The sequence below is a fragment of the Podarcis melisellensis genome, assembly GCF_964234715.1.
Source record: "Podarcis melisellensis genome assembly, chromosome: 17".
NCBI lineage: Eukaryota > Metazoa > Chordata > Lepidosauria > Squamata > Lacertidae > Podarcis > Podarcis melisellensis.
In genome coordinates this window covers 36,273,668-36,297,730 of record NC_138534.1, presented here as the reverse complement: position 1 = coordinate 36,297,730, position 24,063 = coordinate 36,273,668, and the positions used below count along the sequence as shown (strand labels likewise).

The window sequence follows — 24,063 nt, the reverse complement described above, 5'->3', positions numbered from 1 at the left end:
ATCAACTTTCAATCACCAGTTGAGAAATTTTTAATATTGCTACCTGGCTGTGCAATGCTGCAACGCATTATAAATTTAGCAATGAGCTGCAAATCTCAAAAACCTGGAAAATTCTCGCAGCCTTAAAAAAGAGAGAAAAGGCTCATTTGTTATTTGTAGTAACTGAGGAAGCAATATGCTGTATAATGACAGACATAGGATCTCCAATTAAAGGGAAGCATAATTGTTGTCTGAATAAAAGCAAAAAGGCCTTTTTGTACTATTAAATACAATTGGAGGGGGGCGGGGATGAAATATCAAATGTCTATAACTGCTGCACCCTTATAGCATTCAGTGTGCAACTGCAAACGCAAGGAAAGAAACCAGTGTACAGTACTAGTACTGTTTAAATAACACACAAGATTATACATTGCAGCATAATTAATACTACACACATACATCCTCAGTACATGCTGGTATATAAGTCCTCTCACACACTACCACCCAAACACTTGCTCGCCCACACACACACAAACACCCTGCGATCAACGCACCCACCCGCACCGTTTATTCCCACTCACAGTATCTGAAGGCTCTATATAAGGTAGATTGCTATATTGTTTGGAGCTACCACTTCTTCTTTTTTTAATATAAAAGCACATGCTAGAAGATCACGTTCCACTGTAATCTCGCAGCAACACTCGGAATGATCACACAAAAACCAGGGAATGTTAGTGCACACACGAAATTAAGCTAAAAGAAAAAAAAAAGTCTTTGGAGTTCCAATCACACAGTTAGTATAACAATCCCATAATTGTGAAGACTAATTATAAGCTTTATAGTTGATTAAATCACACAGTGCAAAGAAAGGTCCATTGACCCTTTTGTGTAAAGGGAAGGCTGGAAGCCACACGGGTTAAGTTCAATGGAGAGTTCATATATATATATACACATGTGACTAGGAACACCCAAAGTAGAATTGTGCTCTTAGACTGGTCATTCTGAGTCACGATGCACTTCCGAAGCATCAGCTCTGCAGATGGGGCAAGTACGATTTGCCTGGGGAATAAAAACAGGCATTAATGCATTGCACATCATCTCACACAAAAGACTGTTAAAGAAAATGTACTGAGTTGCAAAAATAAAATAAAATAGAATAAAAATCACTACGTTGAACCATACATCCCTAGCAAGATAATTAAGAGGAAAGAGAATCGCACCAAAACTCAGATTTCAGTGAAATCGGCTGACTTTAGCTTTATCTTATTCTCATGTAAATACATGTCCAAAGAGATCAAGCATCTGAGTTCCAATAATTTAAAATGGCTGGCTAATTTATTATGATTATTATTAATTACTTGTACCCGGCTCATCTGCCTGGGTTGCCCCAGCCACTCTGGGGTTTAAACCGCTCTGTCCAGTGCCACAGTGTTTGCCATCAATGTCTCCATCAGCAGAGGCATCACAAACGCTGAACAAAGCGCTTCTCCTCTAGCCACCATGGAGAGACCAGAATGCTCCAAAAACAGGAAGTGACGGACGCAAGACTCCTGCCGGATAAGGCTGAAGTCCCGTCTAGTGCAGCGCCCTGTTCTCACAGTGGCCAATCAGATGTCCGTGGGAATCCCACAACCAGGAATTGAGCACAACAGCACTCTCAGCTGTGATTCCCAGCTACGAATATTCAGACAGATACTGCCTCCAACAGTGGAGCAGAACATAGGCATCATGGCTAGCATGTGTGAATCAGTAAGGGCAGCCTGATGAGGGCGGTCAGAACTTTCATCAGCCGTTCACGTCTCCTTCACATGATTAATGTGCAGACTTCAAGTGGGAACTCTAATAGAATGCTTCTCAGCTAAGTCAGTTCGTGCTCAGCTGCCTGCCACACACAGAGATCTATAATCCACACATACACACACATTTTCAAACTTTAAAACCAAGAAAACTGTACTGGGTTCTCTTTCAAATGGGTTCAGATAAGGTGTCCGGGGACAGGGGAGTTACTATTTATTGCTAAACACACTTCAAGTTCTACCAGTAATCTATGAGCCTCTTGTGCATACACTCCTCTAGCTTCTGAAATTAAGAGCACTGAACTGTCGCATTTTAATCATGCCCTGCATTAAATACTACAGTGGAACTGTGATGCTCTCGTTGTTTAATGATGTGGTAAAGATCATGTGGTGGTGACTTTGGCAGGTGAGATACTAGTTTGTGTGTTCGTTCTCCCTGACATGGTTAAGTGGATTTTTTATTTTTTAAGTATGCAAAAGCCATGAACCATAAAGATTATAGCTCCTGCAACCTTTTCTGAAGTTCATAGATATGTACTTTCATCTCTGAACTCTTCAGAAATGGTGGTTTGGATCCTACATTTCATGAGCAAAGTTCTGCTCATGGAGCAGGGCTTCATTCTTGTTGTTCCTGCCCCAGCCCCCTGGAAGAAAACATGGTTCTGAGTGTTGAGAAACCTTCAAGCACATCATGTAACATGGTATGAGGGGCTGCAACCGGAAGGGGGAATCAGCAACAACAAAATCAGGCCCCCTTCCTCCCTTGCACAAGGCATGTTGAATTTAAGACAACATATAACGTTGTCATGAACACCATTCGAAAACCGCTAGTCATTATAATTACAGTTCTCTGCTACTTGGAGCTCTTTTCTGTGCTATGCAGAAGGAAATGGCGGCATCTAGTGGTTGTAGTTAAGAGTGCATAAAATCCTCAAATTTGTCACAACCTTATGATTTATGGACAATCAAGGCAAACTCAAAGTTAATAGACCTCACTGTACAAATAGTCATATATTCTGCAGTCTTGATGTTTTAGGATTTACCACTGCAGTGACACAATGGAAATTCAGTACATTTTCTGAAAGTCATAATTAATTTCCTACTTCAATTATACTTCCATATTTTGCATCATGTGTACACTGTCTGTCATCATACTGCTTTTGCGGCTTCTGTTCCTTCTCAACCTTAAAACAAATTAGGTTATATTTCACATTCAATGTCATTCTTGAAAAGGCACATTTTGGACAAAAAAAGCTTCATCTTAATTAAATATAAGTCACATGATGGATAGTTAACAAGTTGTTTTTTTTAATGGTGGTATACCGATAGATATTGTGGCAAAAGTGATGGCATGCAGTACAAATCTAGACTACTGCACTTCATTTCTAAAACTATGTATTATTATTTATTATTATTATTATTACCTTAAGCCATTTATCGACACACTTGGCATGGAACTCATGGTTACACGGTAAAACTCTAAGTAGTTGCCTTGATTCAAAGTCACACATGCACACTACACACCTAGAAGAGAAAATTGCAGAATACCTTATTTAGAAAGAGCAACAACAGTTTGGTTTTATTTATCTGAAAACGTAGGCATTTCCTTGCTTTTTAAAATAAAGACTTTTTAAATATAAAGTGACTGCAGTACATTTCACTGAGGCTTAACTGCTGATATAGAGGTGCTGGGTTTGCCACTGATATTTATATAAAGGTAAAGGTAAAGGTACCCCTGCCCGTTCGGCCAGACTCTAGGGTTGTGCGCTCATCTCACTCTATAGGCCGGGAGCCAGCGCTGTCCACAGACACTTCCGGGTCACGTGGCCAGCGTGACAAGCTGCATCTGGCGAGCCAGCGCAGCACATGGAACACCGTTTACCTTCCCGCTGGTAAGCGGTCCCTATTTATCTACTTGCACCCGGGGTTGCTTTCGAACTGCTAGGTTGGCAGGCACTGGGACCGAACGACAGGAGCGCACCCCGCCGCGGGGATTTGAACCGCCAACCATGCGATCGGCAAGTCCTAGGTGCTGAGGTTTTACCCACAACGCCACCCGCGTCCGTGTGTGTGTGTTTTATTTATAAATATGTAATAGAATATAACATACAATTTGTTATGTCCTATATTCCTTGCCCAATGCATCATAGCTATTTAACTGACTGCACAGTGCAAGATTAGGAAAACAAGTAACTATCAATCCAGAGCAAAATATTTTATCTATTAACAGCGCATATCTATATAGTGCTCTGTGTTCAAAGCACCACACATGTATAATGACAGTAATCCTTACCAACCACCCTGTAATGAAAGTGAAGAGCCAAGGATGGAAGAAAAAAGTGTCAGCTGAGGCTACCTAATGATTCTACACCTGGGGTGAAAAATTTTACCATGGACTCCCCAGCTCACAAGTCATACTTTGAGCACCAGCACCAACTATATCTGCAAGACAGTTTTCTTTGCTTCTCCCAGGAGTGCCATTTGCAAACTACTTGAGATTGCACTGTAGAAATTAAAACAAATGTGTTTTGCAGAGAAAGCTGGCAGACAATCCTATCTGGCAGCCGAAAGATTCTGACTTCAGGACTGGAGGGTGGAGAGATCCTGTGGCTACTAAGGAAAATGCTGTTTCTAGGCCAATATTATTTTAGAAATGAGCAACTTAAAAGGTGTTGTTGTAAAGCCTGAAGAGGGCTTAGGGCTCATTGTTGTGTAGCAAATGCCAACTCGCAATTCAATTTTCCCATTAATGCAAACACTTGGTAGTTACTTTTCACACCCAAAATCTAGCAGGACTACTGGGAGATTGTTTAGAAGTCATTCCTCCCTCCCCTCAAAAAACCCTATTTTTATTTCTTCTTAAGGAAGCTTCATGTCTCAGTGAGAACTGTATGACCTTTTTTATTATTATTAAAATGGCAGATTTCTGTATTAGACACTTTGCAAGAAATGTCATAACAGGAATTGTAAAAGGCTCAGTTTCATGTGAATAGTGACCGCAATTCATCCAAGTTTCTTGTTTCTGTGTGCCTATTATGGCATTTCATTTTTCTCTTCAAAAAGCAACATTCCATCATGCCCCAATGCAATCTGATTTTATAACTTTCCTATTATAAAAGCAGATAGCCATGTAGCATGTGGAGCTGGGAGCTTTTTTTTGGAAAAATAAGGAGCACTGATTTCATGTTAAGATAAGATGTGCAGATTCTGCACACCATCCCTGCCATTCCTATGTGACTCCAGTAATATTAGATGGAGGAGCAAACTCATCATTAGCTGTGCAGCTCACTGGGCTGCATATTCGTCTAAATATTCGTCTAAATACTGAGCAATATTTGTCTAAATCAAAGTATTAAAATATGGGGAAATCTGTATTTAATATTCTAACCCGACTGTTAATAAGGCTCACCAATAAACGGAAGTTTGTTTTTTTAAAAAATCCCTTACTCTATCAGTTAAATAATTTTGAAGCTGGAAAGTACTATTAAAAAGGAAGACAAGTGAATGCATTTATTAGTTATGTTACAGTTATTTGCTGTGCTGGATTTCAGTCAACCAGGGTCAAACAACTTCATACCAAGGCCTCGGAGAGGAGCAAAAGAACTTACAGAGTCTGTTCTGACTGATGGTTATTTGGGTTGAATCTGTAAGATGGAAGTTGTTCAATATCTGCTTTCGTCAGTCCTCTCGGTTTGGCCTCTCCCAGTCTTTCGGCCAAGTTCAGCAGTGCCTAGGAAAGAAAGACGCCCTTTTCAGGTCACCTTTTAAAAACTCACCCACTTTAACACATTATCATCAGGGACGATAAGCAAAACCAATAGTGTAAAACTGGGAAATCTTGCAAACTTGTGTCATAAGGCAACTGCTCTTGGTTTAACGTTTGAATTGTCTGGGGCTACATACAGGCCCAATCAAGAGGCAGAACATGCAGCACTATGTAGCACTCGCATGGAAGGAAGAAAATCCTAGAAATTGTTCAGCGTAAGTATATGTCCTCACGAAACATAGATTTGGTAGCAGCTACTGCATTTTTTTTGGTATCATTCTAGCAAAATGCAATTTGCTAGTTTAATAAGCAACATATTTAGGAACCAATTTAAGGAATGTACTCAAAGCCTCATGATTTGCATAAATGTGGAATCTGTAACCAACCTCATAGTTTTCCACCTCGCCGTCTTCTACATCCAGCTCAAAACTGAAGGCTGGGCCAACTGCAGGTGGCACTGGAAGCATTGATCTGCAGAAAAAAAGGAAGTGAGCATCAAGGTTTACTACTTGTGCACATAAATATACAGAGAAAGAGCTGCTAATTTTGGGTCTCTCCCTAGAGGCTTTCAAAACTGGTCAAGAATTTAAATTCTAATTTGGTTCCAATTCAGTACTAGGTCATGCTATTTACTAATCTGTATAAAGCTGGCTCTCCTACCATTTCACACATTGGATTACATATGCCCATGCTTCCAGAGAGGCAAGCTGGACAGGTGTTTAAAAAAATGTATTTTAACTTAGCTTATTATTCATTTTGATATTTGATTTATGCTTTGCCCTTTAAATGGGTTCCAGGTTGGCTTAGAAAAGGTTAAAATTACAATAATCTAAGTGCCTCTGCTTAGTATCAAAATCACATCACAACAAGGGCTTAGCAAGCCTCCCTGTGGAGAACATCGCCAGTCAAGGTGCCACCACCATCAAGACCCTTTCCCCTGTAGGCACCTGGTACACCTCAGAAGGCACAGGCAGGCTTTAAGTAATTGTGAATTGGGCAGCAGAAGGAAAAACATTTCTCCGTCACAAGTTCACTTACAGAAGCACTGAAGCTACTCTAAAACATATAATACCACCTGCTTATACAGTGGCCTGATTCACACAGAATGCCAAGCCATGGTTTGTTTAGTCAAAGTCCAGTTTGGCTAACCCAGAAACTAACCATGTTTTGTTTTCTGGAAACAAAGCATGATGTGAAGTCACGGTTTATTGTTGGCTTACAAACCATGGTGTTTTTCAACCATGGTGTGGCCTTGGGTCTGGACTTAAAAGCCTTGTTTAAACATGGTTTGGCCCACAATAATTTATCTGAGAGGGACAGTCCACATCCTTCATATGAAGATTGTACCACAACCAAAGCTTGGTTTACTTGTACCCTCTCAGTCCTCTGGCACACCCAGAGGGCTTGGCTGAGAGGCAGGGACTGCTCTCATTTGTGGCAGGGTACAGAGGAGGGAAACAGAGCAAGCAACTTCTCCAAGTCTCATTTCAATGAATGCGAGCAGCATGAAAACACATGGGGATGGGTAGGAGAACTTCTCATAGGATTGCACTCTTTACTTGAAGCACTTAGGATGGTGTTACAGCATCCACACTAATTACAAATAAAAATATACTGAAGCAGAGGGTGCCCTTTGCGGGGGGGGGGGGGCAACTCTAGGCTGCTATTTTCAGGAAATGGTGTTATCCATCCTAAAGCCAAGCTACCAAGGACAGCTACAAAGACAAAGAGACTTACAGCACATATGGCAATAGGCTGGGATGGTAAGGAGGTGCCGGTATTGGCTGTTGAGATCGATATCTGCTGCGTCCTGTGAGTCTTCGAGGCATGAAAGGCGGGTAAGGCTAATGCAAACAGGGGGGAAATTTCAGCAGTCCATCAGCCCACGGTGGCACTGGAAAAGTCATACTTTTTACATTTCAGAAGTGCTTTCACCACAGTGGATCTTCCCTTGACCAAACAATTCCATTTCTGGCTTATTGAAAATTTGATGAAAAACTCTTGTACAGTGGTGCCCCACTAGATGAATGCCTCGCAAGACGGAAAACCCGCTAGACGAAAGGGTTTTCCGTTTTGGAGGGGCTTCGCAAAACGAATTTCCCTATGGGGTTGCTTCGCAAAACGAAAAAATCTTGCGAGTTCCCACGGTTTTTTCCGCTCCCCCCCCCTTTTCCTAAGCCGCTAAGCCACTTAACAGCTGATCGCTAAAAGACGCTGGACCGCTAATAGCGCTAATCCGCTAAACTGTCATTGGGCTTGCTTCGCAAAAAACTGCTAGACGAAGAGAATTGCGGAACGGATTCTTTTCGTCTTGCGAGGCACCACTGTAAAGACCGGTCCTAATTCTAGAGTTGGATTCAGACCTGCTGATCTATGAAAAGAAGGGTTCTTTCCACTTGTGGAATACAAACCAAGTCAAATCTAGTAGAGAATCCTCTTCTGCAAGTTGGGCACTCCTGGGGGTGGGGGGGTTAGTTCTGCTGATTTCCACAGCGCCCCAATGCTTCCTCCCATGCTGTATTGGAGGTTCCCCCCAACCCTCTGGAACTGATTTTTTTTTTGGGGGGGGTAGAGGTAGCTTCTCGCTACCCAACCAAGGCTCATTCATTTTCTGTTTCCAACAGTTGCACATGTTGAGGTTAATGTAAATGAATAAGTAAATGTGCATGTTCAAAGGGGGCGGGGAAACAATTCAGAACGTGCTAGCAGAATCATAATGTGAAATAAACGCCTAGTGAAAATCACAGCAAAATGCTGAAAGCCATCACTTACTATTCCAAAGGAGACCTCTTGGTGCAAAGGGTCATGCGTTAAGAACTGTAGTGGGGCTGAGGGAGGCAATGTTGGTGGGTGGGCTGAAGGCGGATAGGTGAAACCTCCTACAGGAAGATGGTCTCCAAGCAACTCTACTTCGTTCTCTATCCTCTGAAGAGGCTACGGGAGGAGGGGAAAAAAAGCATGAACATTTGTGAAACATATAATTTACCACAGTTGTTTGCCAAAAATAGTTGTTTGTCAAAGTTTATCTAGTTAATACTACACAGTTAAAGCATATTCATACTGCACTGAAGTATGACTTTTATTCAGTTGGTGTGTTTTCACTGTGTCTTTTGCCAGAAATTCACATTTCTCGTGCTTAATAACTCCGTTCTGAGTATTTATCATATTGTAATTAGATATTTGCTGCCTGTTTCAGCACAAATGTTATGATCTTGTGCCACGTTTTCCTGCTACCACATAACTGAGAACATTCACTTGTTCTCGTTCCAGGATCTGTATCTATACGTGATGACACTCTGGTTGCTTAGAATGCAAAATGACCTTTTTCATCCTTAGCTTGAGGCTTTCAGAGCAGGGTCTTTTTTTGAGTGTGTGCTAGCCTCCACTTCTAAACCTGGGGGCTGAGGAGGCCACATCTTGTTGCTTATTCAGTCCACTCAAGAGCTGCTCTGGTTGCCTATCAGATTACTTATCATCAGATTTCTAATGTTACAGGGTGACCCACCAATTACATGCACATGCAATGCCCCTTCCCTGGGAAAGCAGGGGGTCAGGCAATCCCATTTTGTGAAACTCTGTCCTACATCAACTCTCCTTGCAGTTAGTACAACTGCAGTTGCACTTTTCTATTTCTGGATGACAGGAAAAACTAAAATGATAAGGAACAGGCACTCGTTCTGCTGAAGGACAGAGAGGACTATATCATCATTCATTCCATTCTACATAGCCCACTTTTCCTTCAGAGAGAAATTATCAGCATCTGTCTCACAATTACAGAATCCCCTACAGATCTGCTTTGAGTTTCAGTTCGAATACCTTTTTGGAAGCACCAGGAGATCACGTTTTTCCACAAGTGAGATGAAAAAGCCCATCTGAACCTCTCAAATACTATGTGTGCCATATAACAATGGTTAATAGTATGGGATGTAAAGAAATTTAACACACACCATGGACTGCAAATATGAAATGCCAACTTTTTTTAAAAAAAGCTCTCAATCTCTAGATGCTCTTGAGGCTCAAAAAGGAACAAGGCCATTCAAAATAGTAAGAGCTCCATCTTTTTTTCTCTGTAGTTCAGTTTCTCTGAAACTAGCACTGGAAAACACTCAGATTCCATTTTGCTTCTGCTTTTCTGGCAGACTGGAAATTAAAGCAGCTACGGCTTTCAGCTTGTAGATCAGATTTTGCAGTTCACAGACTTCTATACTAGAAGCTTTGCTCTCACTTGCAAAAGTCTTCATGATTTTTGGCTGACTCCTTTTCCAGGCAGCCAACCAACACATCCCACCTTAAATTCACTGTTCCAGAACTAACTACAAGAGGAAGTAAGGGGTTTTTTGGGGTTGTTTTTTTTTAAAGAGATACCTACCGACCGTGACTGTTGTGTCTGAAAGGGAACGAACTGGCCTGGAGGTGGCAGGTGTGGAGCATGATGTGGGGAGAGGTGTGGAGGATGCAAAAGAAACGGATCGCTAGAAATGAGAGGTGGGAATGCCGCATATGGAACTGGTAAGTGTTGAACAGAACATGCCTGAAGCATCTGAAAAAGAAAAGAAACATTCACAAACGTTATGCAACGCATAGTATTTGATTCCTCACTACGTTCTTAAGAATAAAGCACAATTTATAGCGAATAGAGTTCCCATGGAAAAGATGGACCCTTTCCGCACCTAGTAGAAACGAATAAATTATGCAAAGTAAGACAGAAGTTGTTGAAATCTGAACACAGAGGATGAGACTCCATCTCTCTTTGGACCATAAATCTGGATTACTTTGGTTCAATTTTTTTTTTTTAATGCATAGAAAGGGATCATGCTTTAGAATCCAGGATTTTTTCAAGAGTTTCAGTGTGCTAGTTATTTTACAGAGCACAGAAGGCTAACACTCATCCAACCCCTCCACCCCACAAAATTCTACCAATAAAATCATTAAAAGTTTGTGGAATATACATAAAATCTTGATGAAGTATTCTTATATGAAGGCTAAAATCGTCTTTACACTTAACCAGAAGTCACACCACCCTGAGTAATACGTGATTTCCAAGTAAATATAGATAAAATTCAGCTCTAAGTAAATTCATCTGGTCTTCTGCAACCTCCAAAGTCATTTGAAGCATTTGCTTTCGAAATTAAGATTAAGATGATACTTACTGGGGGAGGCACACTGCAGACAGGGAGATGCTGTCCACTGAAAACCACGGAACACCCAGGGACCTGCTGTGTGTTGCAAGCTGGTATATGCTGACCTGTGCAAAGTGGAATCCCATGTGGTGCCACCGTGGTCACCGTGTATGAAACAGGGACTGTGCCCTGGTGGATCTGCAAAGAAAAATGCAAGAGCTTTCAGCAGATCTGCTTAGTTACCAACCTCAGAAGGATGCTCAGCTTTTCCCATTTTTTCTTTCACAGCACAAAGACTATTAGTAAATATTTCAAAACACAACAAAGACAGGATTTAGAAACAAAATATAAGAAAACATTTGAGATGACTCAGTTCCAGTTTTCCACAAATGCACTGTAACCATGTTAGGACACTGTTTACAAATAGTGTCAACTGGCTACCTATAGTGAAACTGTGCAAGTCACCATTGTGCAAATCACCACTGACCTACTAAAAATTGAATCAAGTCAATTGACAATGGCAAGAGTTACCATCTCCCCCCCCCCCCCACAGCACCCTTCTTTCTGTAAAGCAGGGATGGCCCAATGTATTGTTCTCCATGCCACTCTGAATTCATGCAATCACATGACTGCATTTGTCTTGTGGACAATGGGAACAGAATAGTGTGAAGTGTAAGAGACAACTACCCTCAATGTGAAGATGATGCGTGGCCTTTAGCCAAACAAGGATTTAAAAAGAGATTAGACAAATTCATGAAGGCTATGGTTTTCAATGACTGTAAGTCATGATAGCTGTGATAGCTCCAGTATACTTCTAGGTACCAATTGTTAGGGAACCTGAGGGGGGAGAGTGTTACTGGGTTATGTCCTGCTTATGGTCTTCCCACAGGCACCTGGTTGGCCATGGTGAGAATGGTGGATTAGATGGGCCTTTAGCCTGATCAAGCAGGGCTTTTATTACAGCAACACCGCCCCCCCCCCCATGTCTCTGCAGCAGCTGTGATTAGACTGTCTGCATTGAGAGCCACTGAACAGAAAACCATTATCCAGCGTCAGAGGCTGCACACCCAAAACAGTGAGGTGAGGGGTGTCATCTTTATACATTAGAAAATAAAAAACATTTTTGGCGCACAAGTTAAGTGTAACCTCCAATTTTAAATCACAAAGTGTAACCTATCTACCAGGAGTTAGGAACACACTGCTCCATCCTTTCAAATACCTGTTCATGAATGTCAACCATCACTGCGTTTTGCTGTGGTGGATGAGCAGCTGGGTGCAACATACGGGGAGATACATTCGGAGGGTGGAAGGCTCGGGGTTCTTCTATTGCTTGTTGTTGTCCGTAGGGGAGATGGTAGTTCTCATCTTGACTAATGGAATTATGTCGAGATAATCGATCTCTTCTTGCTCTCTGGCGTCTAACGGGAGGGCTGCAAATAATCAAATTGGACAAAGATTTTTTTTACACACCTTTCCCTTCTAGATTAAACAAAGAATCTTGTGGACCCTTAAAGACGTACAAATTTATTATGGCCTAAGCTTTCTTGGACTACAGTCTATTCCATCAACTGCACGAAGTGTTAATCTGAGTCGCTAGTACATACACACATATGACTGTATGCAGGGGAAAGGATTACAATCAGAGGTCAGAAGGATATGAAATACAGAAATAAGTAATAACGGCTTTAATTAACAGTGGCTATTCACACAAACAGTAGTTGATGACACAGAAGTCCTGGCATTAGCAAGCCAATTAATACATATAGTGTTAATCCCCCTGAAGCTCCTTTGTTCAAGGATGGACTATGAACTTCAAACTTGTACTTTTCTTTCTGCATTCCAAAATTTATGTAAATCAGATGGATCTGTAAACACTTAACATCATTTTCCTTATCAAGTAAACAGAATACCAGAAGGGAAACAGCAGCCGCTTAAAAAAACTTGGCAGCTATAAGAAAATATGGATTACAGTCATCTGTAGTTTCCAACCAAATAATACCAAAGCTATTACCTAGCCCCTTTCTCCCCGAAATTCAGAGTTAACAGTAATGAAGGTCAAGCAGAACTTATCACATGAGTTGGAAGTTATGTAACTAACTCTCCCTGTGATGACAGCTCCCAACTGACAAACTTTTCTGTGACCATCATGTAAATGTGGTGGTTTTTCTTCCACACTGCAATCTTGATGCATATTCTTGCAGAACTTGGTAGTAGGTAAGGGGAATTTATTGGCAAGCAAGAAGTGTTCCAAAGCTCTAGGTTCATTCACGTGACTTTTAAAAGTCTTCTTTTTGAGACTTCCTCTCACTGCTTTCTTCCTCTCCTCATAGCTCCCCAATTCCAGCTGCGGTGAGCTTTCCTTCTCCAATATTAAGACAGGACTACCTAAGGACCATCCTCTCTTCAGAGGAGAAATCTAGCTTTCAAAAAAGTATTATTCTTTCCTGTTTTATTATATGGCTTTAATTGATGCTTATTTTCATGTAAGCCATTTTGTGAGATTCATCCTAAAACCAGCATATAAACATATTATAAACCACAGAGATAGCCAGTTATTGGTCAGCCCATGACTGGCTTTCACATCAAAGACACAACAGTTTCACGAAACCTAACCAATGCTGTAGGACATGACATGAGCTCAGCGAAGGATAGATTTCATGTAATCTTTTAAGCCCATTACAGTGCAAGGAAAAGTCAGCCTGGGGCAATCTAAAACTGCTTCTACCACAGGATCATTCTTAAAATGGTGGGCTTTGATCATGGAGATGCGGGTTCAATTCCTTGATCATCTATGAATTCACGGAATGACCTTGGCCCAGTTGCTATTTCTCAGCCTAAACCTACATCAAAGGGTTGTGGCAATAAATGAATAATTCATATGTATGCTATACTGAGCTCCTTGGAGAAAGTATGAGATACAAACATGAAGGGAGGGAATCTACACAGGTGAAAAAAAACCCTGGTCACCCATTACTGGAAGCCCTACGAAGAAGATCCATTTTCATCAGTCTTTATAGCAAATGCTGTAAAGATGTCCTCAGTTTTGTCTCCACAGTCATTAAGCAAAATAATTAATAATAATAATAATGCATTTTAATAAAAAAATTAGGAGACAATCATTTGTATGCTCCTGGAAACAGTACAATTTTAGCTCCATGAAGTTCATGACTCACACCACAACAAAATAAGTTAATACTACTAAGAGCAGCCGGACATGGTATATTCCTTTGGAGTTTTGTTCAGGTTTATTTTGCAGCTGGCATCTCTGTCAAGCTTCTTAGGTGATTTGGTGCAACTGTTAAGCCTAACGCTCCTCATTTCTATTGTGAAGACAAGGGATGGGTGGGAAACACAATGCATTCCTTGATATAACTAGATATAACTAAAGACGGGCAGTCAAAAATCAAAAAGAAGCAGCTTCTATTTACTAAGTAGTAGGCATCAGTTCTCACAATACCAGTACAATAAGGTGACAAGACTCGCTTGTCCGCAATACAAAACACTACATGGTGAAGTTCTCATGACTTCCAGGACACTATCACCCACAAACATGTACACCTGGAGAGTAGACACACCACTACCTCCTTAAATAACTATTTAATTAACTAATAGTAATAAAACTTGATAGCTCAGAAAACAGCTGTTCAATTAAGAGCTTGATATGTAAGCAGCTCCAATTCTCAGTCAGGAAGGCTGACTTAACAGCCATTGTCCATCTATTATACTTGCCTCCTTCTGTTGCGTGCAGGTGTGTTGCATCGTTCCCCTGAGAAGTGATGTTGGCTTGGTCGAGCTGAAGGAGGCTGCCTATTTGATGTCATCTCCCATGGTCGCATTGGCGGTGATGGGGCTGGTGATGCTGCTGTGTAGTCAAAGACTGAATGAGAAAGGCGCTGTCTCTTGGGACTTGGACTATCTTCACTCTGCGGGGCAAGGAGTAACAAAATAAATAAATCAAACAGTAATGGGTAACTTAGAACGTCATTTATTAGAACAACCGTTTCCGGAAAAAATAAAAATTAACTAGGCATTACACATTTCCAAAGAACAAATCGGAGATTAAATGTCTAGATGTTTCACAACTTCGGAAATATTGTAGTTTATTGCTCATATTCTCTCTAAACTTTTTCTCGTATGTCTGGGGGAAATGAAGAGAACAGAGTACAAACTGAGAACTGTTATAAGGGAATAAGGGTTATGGTATACCTATTTTGAAATATGCTTGCTTAAGCACAACTTTCATGTCAATAGGCTCTAGGTTTGTGAATTCTTAAAGGAGCTACAGACAGATGGAGTTGCAGCTCAACAAATGCACTCACCACCCACTAGGTATGTGATTTACACTGCAGCCAAATTTTGGTCTGCTGAGCTAGCTTTGATAGCTTTTTTACAGTTACCTTTCCAATACATATAGTATTTACAGCATCTAAGATGTATATATTTAGTTTTCATTTATCTGAAAGATATTATGTTTCAGGTCAGTGCAGCTTAAAAGACAAATACACCACACAAATTATGGAAACAGAACACTACCCACCTTTAGGTTAATATACAGTTATGTACCTGTAAATGATGACTTTGTGTGACTATGTGGGATGCCATTAATACAGCCCTTATTCATATTCAACTAGGCCCCCAAATCCGAAAGACCACCCCTCCCCTACAGACCCTCTTGGTTGCTGAGATTAGCAGAGGCAGCCCTCGGTAGTTCCTCCTCCTCCTCCGTCAGAGGCTTGGGGCTGGCAGCCTGGGAGAGGGCATTCTCTGTGGTGGCCAACAAGCTGTGGAACTCACTCCCCACAGAGGTCCATCTGGCTCCTTCACTACACAGCTTTTGCAGACAGCTGAAGACACAACTCTTTAACCCTGGCTTTTGAAACTTTGAGTGTATATTTTTAGGACCCACCTTATTTTGATGATTGAAACTTGTTTTAAACTGTTTTTAATATTGTGTTTTGATGTTGTCACCCACCCTAGGACCTTACAGTAAAGGCTGGGCAACAAATAAATAAATACTAGTGGGGCCGAGACCCACAAATGGGTTGCATCCTGATCTGTGGATAGTTACAGTAACAGTTCCTCTATCTATCTATCTATCTATCTATCTATCTATCTATCTATCTATCTAGAGGTGGGAAAAGGCAACTGAAAGGGGTGGGCAAGAATAGAGTCCCATACTGCCAATTTGATAAGCTGGGTGACTACTGACTTGTCTACTTTATCAAAGCATGAGAAAATGATCAAGTTTCATATATGCTATTGCAAACACTCCTCTACTGGGACAGCTCAGATACCACTTCAAGTTTTCTGGTTGCCCAAGAATTTCCAGCTCTGTGGTTCATACTGCCTAGGTGTCAAAACTGAGCTGTTCACAAATTAACAGAAAGCTACAATTAAATAAACTTTGGCTTTCTGGGAATAAGTACCCTGGTGCACACTTCTCAAATCAATGCCAACCCCTCTGTTGTGCCAGAAGGAAAGAAAGCAGAGTGCGGGCATCCTGTTACGTGCAAATCAGCACTTGGGCCCACAACTTTCCCCCTCGTTTTTCACATACTGGCTTTGTGAGACCACCCTCAAGTGATGACAAGACTGCAAAAATGGTAATGGGGACTAACAAGCAACAGGAGATTTTGACACAAGAGTGGAGAGATGTTTGGTGAAGGCAGCAGGGCTAAGAAACACACAGATTGCCCAAGACTTGTGTCATCTTGATCACAAAGTTCCTCATTTTAAAAACAAATTTCATCTAAGTTACTTTCTCAAAGCTACAAGACCATGAAATAGTAAAGCTTATAGCTCATGTGTAACACAATATTATGTATTATACCTAAGTTCAGTGGGACCTGCTCCAAGAAGCGTTTGGATTTGGATTTGATATCCCGCTTTATAACTACCCTAAGGAGTCTCAAAGCGGCTAACAATCTCTTTTCCCTTCTTCCCCCATTACAAACACACTGTGAGGTGAGTGGGGCTGAGAGACTTCAAAGAAGTGTGACTAGCCCAAGGTCACCCAGCAACTGCATGTGGAGGAGCGGAGATGCGAACCCGGTTCACCAGATTACGAGTCTTCCGCTCTTAACCACTACACCACACTGGCTCTCTCCTAGGAAAGTTTGCATAAAATTGCAGCAACACCAGACATTCACTGTACAAGCACTGACATTATCACCACATTTGTATGAATTTCTTTGTAAGAAGAGATATCCAAATTAAAATGTGTATTTAAAAAACCTCCTTAGCATTCATCAGAGAATGTGCACAAACCATTCCCATCAGAAGTGAGATACTTCATCATTTAATTTATACTAGCTCTGTCTGGAGGCACTGATATATTTCCAATAATCAGTTCCTCACAACCTATCATACTATTAACAACAAAGCTTAAATTCAACCATGGGAAAAATCTAGATTGAAAAATAGTAAGATTAGTTTTACCAAAGTTTCTTTTATGATTATATACAATAAACTCACTGCAAATTACCAGATTTAGGGCATCTACACACTCCATGCTCTTGTGTATTAAGTGCTGGATGTCGATGGCTTTTGGGGTTGATGGGCACACTACAACCACTTTAATTCTACATCAAAGTCTCAAATTCAGGACAAAATTTGGAACACCCCAGTGGTAACACTTCATTTGCAGTGACAGAAAGGAATTCAAGAATTTCACTTGTTTCTAAGCCAAGCTCCCCACCCCCAATTTAAAATCTGCTTTGATACTAAACAAAATCTGACCCATTCCAAACATCAAACATTAATAAACCCAAGTCAAGCCCACGTCCTGCACCATTAAAACTCATGCATTTAAACAGCTAAAACTTTTAAAAGGCACAATATTTATGAAGGGAACAAATCACTGTGCACCAGAACAGCTGGGTGCTACCTGTACTGTTGTCTCTCTCACTCTCTAGGCTGGAGCTCCCCTCTTGGGTCACCCAACTGCCTGATGGTGCAGCAGATACTATAAAAGTCAAACAATCCAGTCCTACTTATGCCCTTGGTTGTGCTTCCCTACTCCGTACAAGGACACAAACAATGCCTTACCTCTATGGCTGCAGCCCCCTATTAAAGATTTTCAATACTGTCAAGCCAAAAAGAAATTAGTCTTTAGAGTGCAATATTTTCAACCAGAACTGCACACACTATCCACCAGCCTCCCCCAAGTCATTTCCAAACACTGGTGTGAACACAATGCTTACTCAAACTAATATTGAGTTAGTAATGGCACAGTAAGTGCTCTAGGTCAACAACTTTCTCCATGAAGACTTAATATAAGTACACAAATAATTGCATCACCAGAAAAGACGGAGCAAAATGCACTCTTGCTTCCCTTGTGCGGCACCCTACCCCTTGATGAAATCCATCTTATTTGTGAATATTTTGATTCTATAGATTTTAGAGACTTTATAATAATTTAAAAAAGCAATGCTTGCTTTATTAACAGAAAAATATGGCAATTATGCAATGCTTTGTGGCATAAATGCTATACCACACAGTCTTCTAACTTCAGCTTTATCCCAGCTACCCATTGAAGCATCTATCCCTATATACTACTGACTTCTAAAAATGTGGCCCACCTCTATCATTGTATGAAAAAAGACCGCATATGCCAAAATATTATAAAAAGTGTGTGTGTGTGTGTGTATGCAAGACACATACAAGGAAGAGAAAAAAGTAGCAGGAAGACAGGAGATCAAGCAACTCTTTCTTCAGCCACCAAATTGTCATGTTTTCATTCTGTGCCAGGTATTACCTCCTTACTACTGGTACTGGAAAAACCTTAAACGTAATTTCTTCTATTTCTTTTTCTCTAGTACGTTACCTAAGAAGGTGCACCAAATATTAAACTAGAAATTCTGCATATTTAGGAACTGAAAATACCACCATAAAACTCAGAAAAGCTGTCTCCTTTACACTAGAAATCTGAACTTCTTAGAAGCCAAATTAGATCTGATCAAGAAATTACTGATTGCAAGAATAAAGATCAATACAAGTTACAATTTTATGCAGATTATGCTCTATTAACCTACATGTTGAATTCATTGAAAAAGGTTTTTTAAAATCTCCTTATATCTCTGGAATCCATATAAATTGCAACATATATGAAATGATACCTCTACAGAATGGTGTATTAGTGCAGGCTACGGACATCCATTTTTGCACACTATATGCCCAAACAGAATATTTTGCAATTTAGACCACATATGAGAATCACACATCTAAATAATTTGCAGGCTTTACAACCTTTTTGTATATTTCCAAAGCAGCAATTTTATCATCAAATCAAATCAAATCAAAATGTTTATTCGGCTTTACGCCCATCATGAAACACACACACAAAAAAACAGCGGACTCGTACAAACCACAAATAATATAACACAATTCACAACTCACAAGGGCAGATATTAGCCATTCATAAGAAAAGATTAAGATTAAGAATTAAAAATTTTAGGCACTACATTAAAATCAATATCTGATGTCATTATAGAAAATTCTTATAACTATCAATAATCAGCTAACATTCTGTTCCGTCTCTTGTACGAGAGGACGGCTGTTAGGAATTTAGCAACCTGTAGGGTAATATAAGGATCCACATCTTGAAGAACCCAGGCAAGCTGTAAGTCTACTGGTTTGTCAGCCATAGGCTGGATTATGGAGTTTAGTATACTAGCACGGGCTGAACTGTACAAAGGGCAGATAAACATAACATGATGTAGAGATTCAGATGTTCTCATTTCACAAGCACACATTGAAGAGACTTGGCCCTTAGTGAATCTATGTCTCAGCACATTTGTTGGAAAGACATTGAACCTAGCTCTAATGAAGGCATATCGGTGAGACACGGCCATTAGCGATGTTAAGTAGGACGGAGCGCGGTAGATAGGGGTTATGCCGAAATTTAACGGCGAACAGGCTCCACCGCCAGCTATGAAATTTTGGTATAGCTCCGCATCATCCAGCCTTTGATTTATACACTTTTTTGCCATATTTAGATCCAGCTTGAGCAGTTCAGTGGGCGAGATCTCATAGGACAGCAATTTGGCATGGATTTTTCCTGACCACGAATTTGTGAAGTCATCACGCCACATGCATTGAATGAGATAGTGGTTCGGGAGTTTATGCCATAGAGATATCCAATAAATCAAAACTCTCCTCCATATAACTAACTCCACTGAGGGGATCTTCATTTCTAAGCGGATAGCCGCATTACTTACGCATGTTGGTAATTTTAGGAGTCGGCGTAAGAATTGGCTTTGAAGTGTCTCTAAAGGTGAGAGGTTTGCAAAGGCAGCCCATAAAGGTGCAGCATAGGCCATTGTGGCCATCACTTTGATGCTATACACTTTCAAGGCCGCAGGGATGAATAAGGCCCCCTCAGAGTAGAAAAAACGGAGGAGGGAGTGTGATAGGGCTTTTGTCTTGTTTTGAATATATTCAACGTGCGCTTTCCACCCTAAATTATATTGAAAATAAATTCCTAAATATTTAAATTTATGTACTTGTTCAATTTTCGTGCCCTCCAGTTTCCATGAATAAAGTTTTCGACTCCTTGAAAATATCAGTACTTTGGACTTGGTGTGGTTGATAGACAGATGATTAGAATGGCAATATGTCGCAAAAATCTTTAGTGCCCTCCTTAAACCCACTCTGGAGTAAGAGAGTAGTACCGCATCATCTGCGTAGAGAAGTAGAGGACAACGGTAATCTGCTATATGAGGGGCATGGATAAATTTTTGTGAGACGGCTAATGGGTTCCTCATATCACTGATAAATAAGTTAAAAAGAAGAGGCGCTAAAATACAACCCTGGCGTACACCCTTATTTACTGGCACAGGGTTAGTCAGGTCTCCAGCAGGGGATATTCTCACCCTGGCCACGGACCCGGCATGAAGTTGGGAGATAAGCCACAGGAGCCTTCTATCTATTCCCCAGCCGGCAAGTTTATCCCAAACTATTTGTTAAAGTAAGAACAATTAATATTTCAGACATATAAACACAAAATTTAAAAACAGCTGGATTAGGTATAAAATAAACATAAAAGCACCCCATAGTGGTGTTTCAGAATATAAACATGTACCTAAAGAGAGGAAGAGAGCTTCATGGAGCACCTGTGGAAAAGACTTTCATAGCGTAGTCACCAATTAAAAGGTTGTCTCTCTTTCACATGCCAACCTAACCTTCACTAGCTATGGAACAGACACAGCAGGGCCTCTGAAGCTCAGTCTGAGTAGGTTCATATGTGTGCAGTTGGTCCTTTGTACACTGTTTCTAGGCCTTTGGGGACTTTAAAAGGGTAGCATAAGCAATTTTAAATTAATTTTGGAAACATAGTGGCAACCAATGTAACTGATGCAGAATTTTTAATAATATACATCAAACCTCCTTGCCCCTAACTAGCAACTGGTGATTGTATATGTTGGAACCAATCGGTTTCCAGACTACCTTTAAAAAGGCAGCCCCATGTAGCCCAAACATTTCATCATTAAATACTTTTAAATCAGTAACACAAACAAGCAATTGTTCCATATCTATTCCTGCCCCCCAATTGGTCTAATTCAGATTTCCTATTGAGGGGAAGCCATAAAACAGAACCACCTTGGTTATGTGCTGCGATTTAGTGGGCCACAAGGACATTCTTCCAACTTTATTAGCAACAGCAACCCTTAGAGCCGGAATACTTGTGACAATATATGCAGCTGCAGCATTTGTTTAAGAATTATTTTTGGTCCAGATGTTCGTGCTGTCTTAGATCCTCCTTACGCGGCAATCCTATTTGAAATATTACAGTAAGGCATCTTGTGTAGTGTCCTTGTATGACTTCAAAATGTCTCAAATAAGGCAACTCTTCAAAGGTACATGGACTATATGTTCAAAAGATTTTGGATTATACTTCTACGTTGTTTTTGGAACTCGATTTAGCTGCAAACCAGTACTTATAGCAACCTTGTTCAGGAAATAGCAAATCACTAGAAAATTGATTTTTCTTAGCAATTTAAATATTTTTTTATCTATTTATTTGTTTATTTTTAAATCAAACTTTAAATAAACTGTCAACTTTAGATATCAGATTAAGGCTGCTACAAAACACATTAGGCACCAGTCAGTTTCTTCCCTAAAGTGATTTCATCTTAGAAATACAGGAGATATGGCGCTAGAAAAGCTCACATATTATGGTATTGATCATTGGTTAGATCTTTCTGGCAAGATGTCTTAAGCTTCAGCAACAGAATGGTATGATCACTCTAATTTACACATTCAATTTTATGTTTTCCTCTGGCTGGGGCTTGTCTAAATGCAATTAAAGTTGGCCACCTAGGAGTTCTCTCATAGCTTAAAGGTTATGTGTTACTCAACCAGTCTCCAGATATATATCACTCTGGCATAACTAACGTATTTTACTTGTTTATGAAAAAGTTGTGACTGGGAAGCGTGAGAAAATAGAAACATTTGAGGAGATACGGTTTTTGTTTTCAAATGCACGAACAGTGCAAGAAAACGTCCCTCCAATAATTTACTGTAGTTCCTCAATCTGTACAACTCAAATTTACTGAAAAATATAATCCAACACAGTACCTGCATAACAGTACCTCCTCGCCATCTCCTTGTGTGCCCTCCAAAAAACAACCACCCTGCTGTGGAGGGTTGGGGAAGCCCCAGAACAGATTTGACAGTATGTGCAAGGCCACACAAAGAAAAGAGAGAGGAAGTTCTTACACCCACAGGACTTCACTGAAGACAGCCTTTTATTCTGTTATAATATTGGATAAATACAATAGGAGTCAAACTCTTCAAATAGCTAGTTTCCAGGTCTTCAGATGTATATAGGACAGGCAGTTATCAGGATATATGTGAATTGCACAGATCTGACATGGGTGCAAGGTTGTTTTGAATTGTGTTTTTTCACAGATAAAGATACTCCAAACAAGTAGTGGTAGTTAAAAAATGAATGAAAAATAATAATTGTTGGAGGTGGTTATACATTCCCAAGTACAGAAAAAAAATGTTTTAGTTCAAATCCCAACATGTTCTTAATTACATGGGGTTGTATCCAACAATTGTGTGAATGGAAGACTCCTCACAGAACCAATCTTTCTCTCCCCTCCTTCTCTGAGGATTCCTCTGAACAGAATGGGCTCCGTCATGAAGGGGAGGCAGGGAGGAATTGGTCAAATTTGCACAGGTATGTCTTGCATGAGGCTCCAGACAGAGGGGGACGGGATGGGAAGACCGCAGAGGGGACGGTGAATCACCGGATACAACACATGCTTTTTTATAGGTTCGGCAGTTCATAAGTTTTTAAAGAGTGTTCTGGATAGCTAAAGTTATTATGCCTCTCAAATAACCTCTCTTCCTCACAAATATATATTTCTGTACACATATTTAGTGTGCACTTTTAGTTCTACTCATTTAGAATTTCTTTCCAGGTGCAAGGACTTGCATGTATGCATTTTAAACAATAAAACATTGCTGATAGAACAGAAAAGCAACCATTTTTCTCACAATGGCCCACAATATACTTCAAAGAGTGACCTAGTGTATAGGTAAAAGGTAAAGTATATATAAGTGTATAGACTTAGTGTATATATGTAACACATTGCAATAGTCTAAAGTGTTTCCCAACCTTGTGCCTCCAGCTGTTTTTGAACTACAATTCCCATCATCCCTGACCACTGGTCTTGCTAGCTAGGGATGATGGGAGTTGTAGGCCAAAAACATCTGGAGGCACAAGGTTGGGAAACACTGGCTAAACCTGAAGTTACCAGGTAGACAACAGAAGTTAGGCAGTCCCTGTCCAGATGAGCGTTCACTTGGGCCATCAAACAAGCTTATGAAAGGCATTCCACATCACTGAAAGCACTTCAGTCTCAAGCGACAGTAATTGATCCAAAAGTACCTCCAAGCTAGGTACCTGCTCCCCCTTCAGAGAGCACACAATGTCATCCAGATTATGCCACACCCCAACCATCCAGTCTAGGGAACCATGCACTAACAGTGCCTCAGTTGTGTCTGGATCAAGCTTCAGATTATTGGCTCTCATCCCGCCCTTTACTGAGGCAAGGTATCAACCTAGCACATCCACTGCCACACCTGCGCATGCAAAAGAAAAGGGAGAGTTGTGTGTCATCAGCACATTGCTGACAATGCACTCCCCAAAGTCCAGATGATCCTCGCTCAGCAGTTTCTTGTAGATGTTGAACAGCATAGGAGTAAAATCAAACACTGCAGAACCCCACACTGAAGGCTCCAAAAAGTATTCCCCAAGCACCACTTTTGGAGAATGACCATCCAAGCAGAAATGGAACAACAAAGAGTGGTGCTGCCCACTCCTAATTTGGACAACCAATCCAGAAGAATGCCATGCTCAAAAGTATTGAAAGCAACTGAGATATCAAGGAGA

General features: G+C 40.6%; 1 protein-coding gene across 5 annotated transcripts in view; it reads right to left on the bottom strand.

The window, feature by feature from the left end:
* Window positions 1-793: 793 nt before the first annotated feature.
* The window catches only part of RNF38 (ring finger protein 38), an 80,746-nt gene continuing 57,476 nt past the window's right edge, over window positions 794-24,063 (bottom strand). For all 5 annotated transcript variants that reach the window (XM_081894185.1, XM_081894187.1, XM_081894186.1 and 2 more), the window contains 10 exons: window positions 14,391-14,584; window positions 11,881-12,091; window positions 10,692-10,859; window positions 9,911-10,081; window positions 8,314-8,475; window positions 7,279-7,385; window positions 5,928-6,012; window positions 5,384-5,505; window positions 3,200-3,299; window positions 794-1,038 (listed from right to left, as the gene is read on the bottom strand). In XM_081894185.1, the coding sequence (XP_081750311.1) occupies window positions 976-1,038; window positions 3,200-3,299; window positions 5,384-5,505; window positions 5,928-6,012; window positions 7,279-7,385; window positions 8,314-8,475; window positions 9,911-10,081; window positions 10,692-10,859; window positions 11,881-12,091; window positions 14,391-14,584 (1,383 nt within the window). In that variant the 3' untranslated portion in view covers window positions 794-975. The remainder of the gene's footprint in view (window positions 1,039-3,199; window positions 3,300-5,383; window positions 5,506-5,927; window positions 6,013-7,278; window positions 7,386-8,313; window positions 8,476-9,910; window positions 10,082-10,691; window positions 10,860-11,880; window positions 12,092-14,390; window positions 14,585-24,063) is intronic.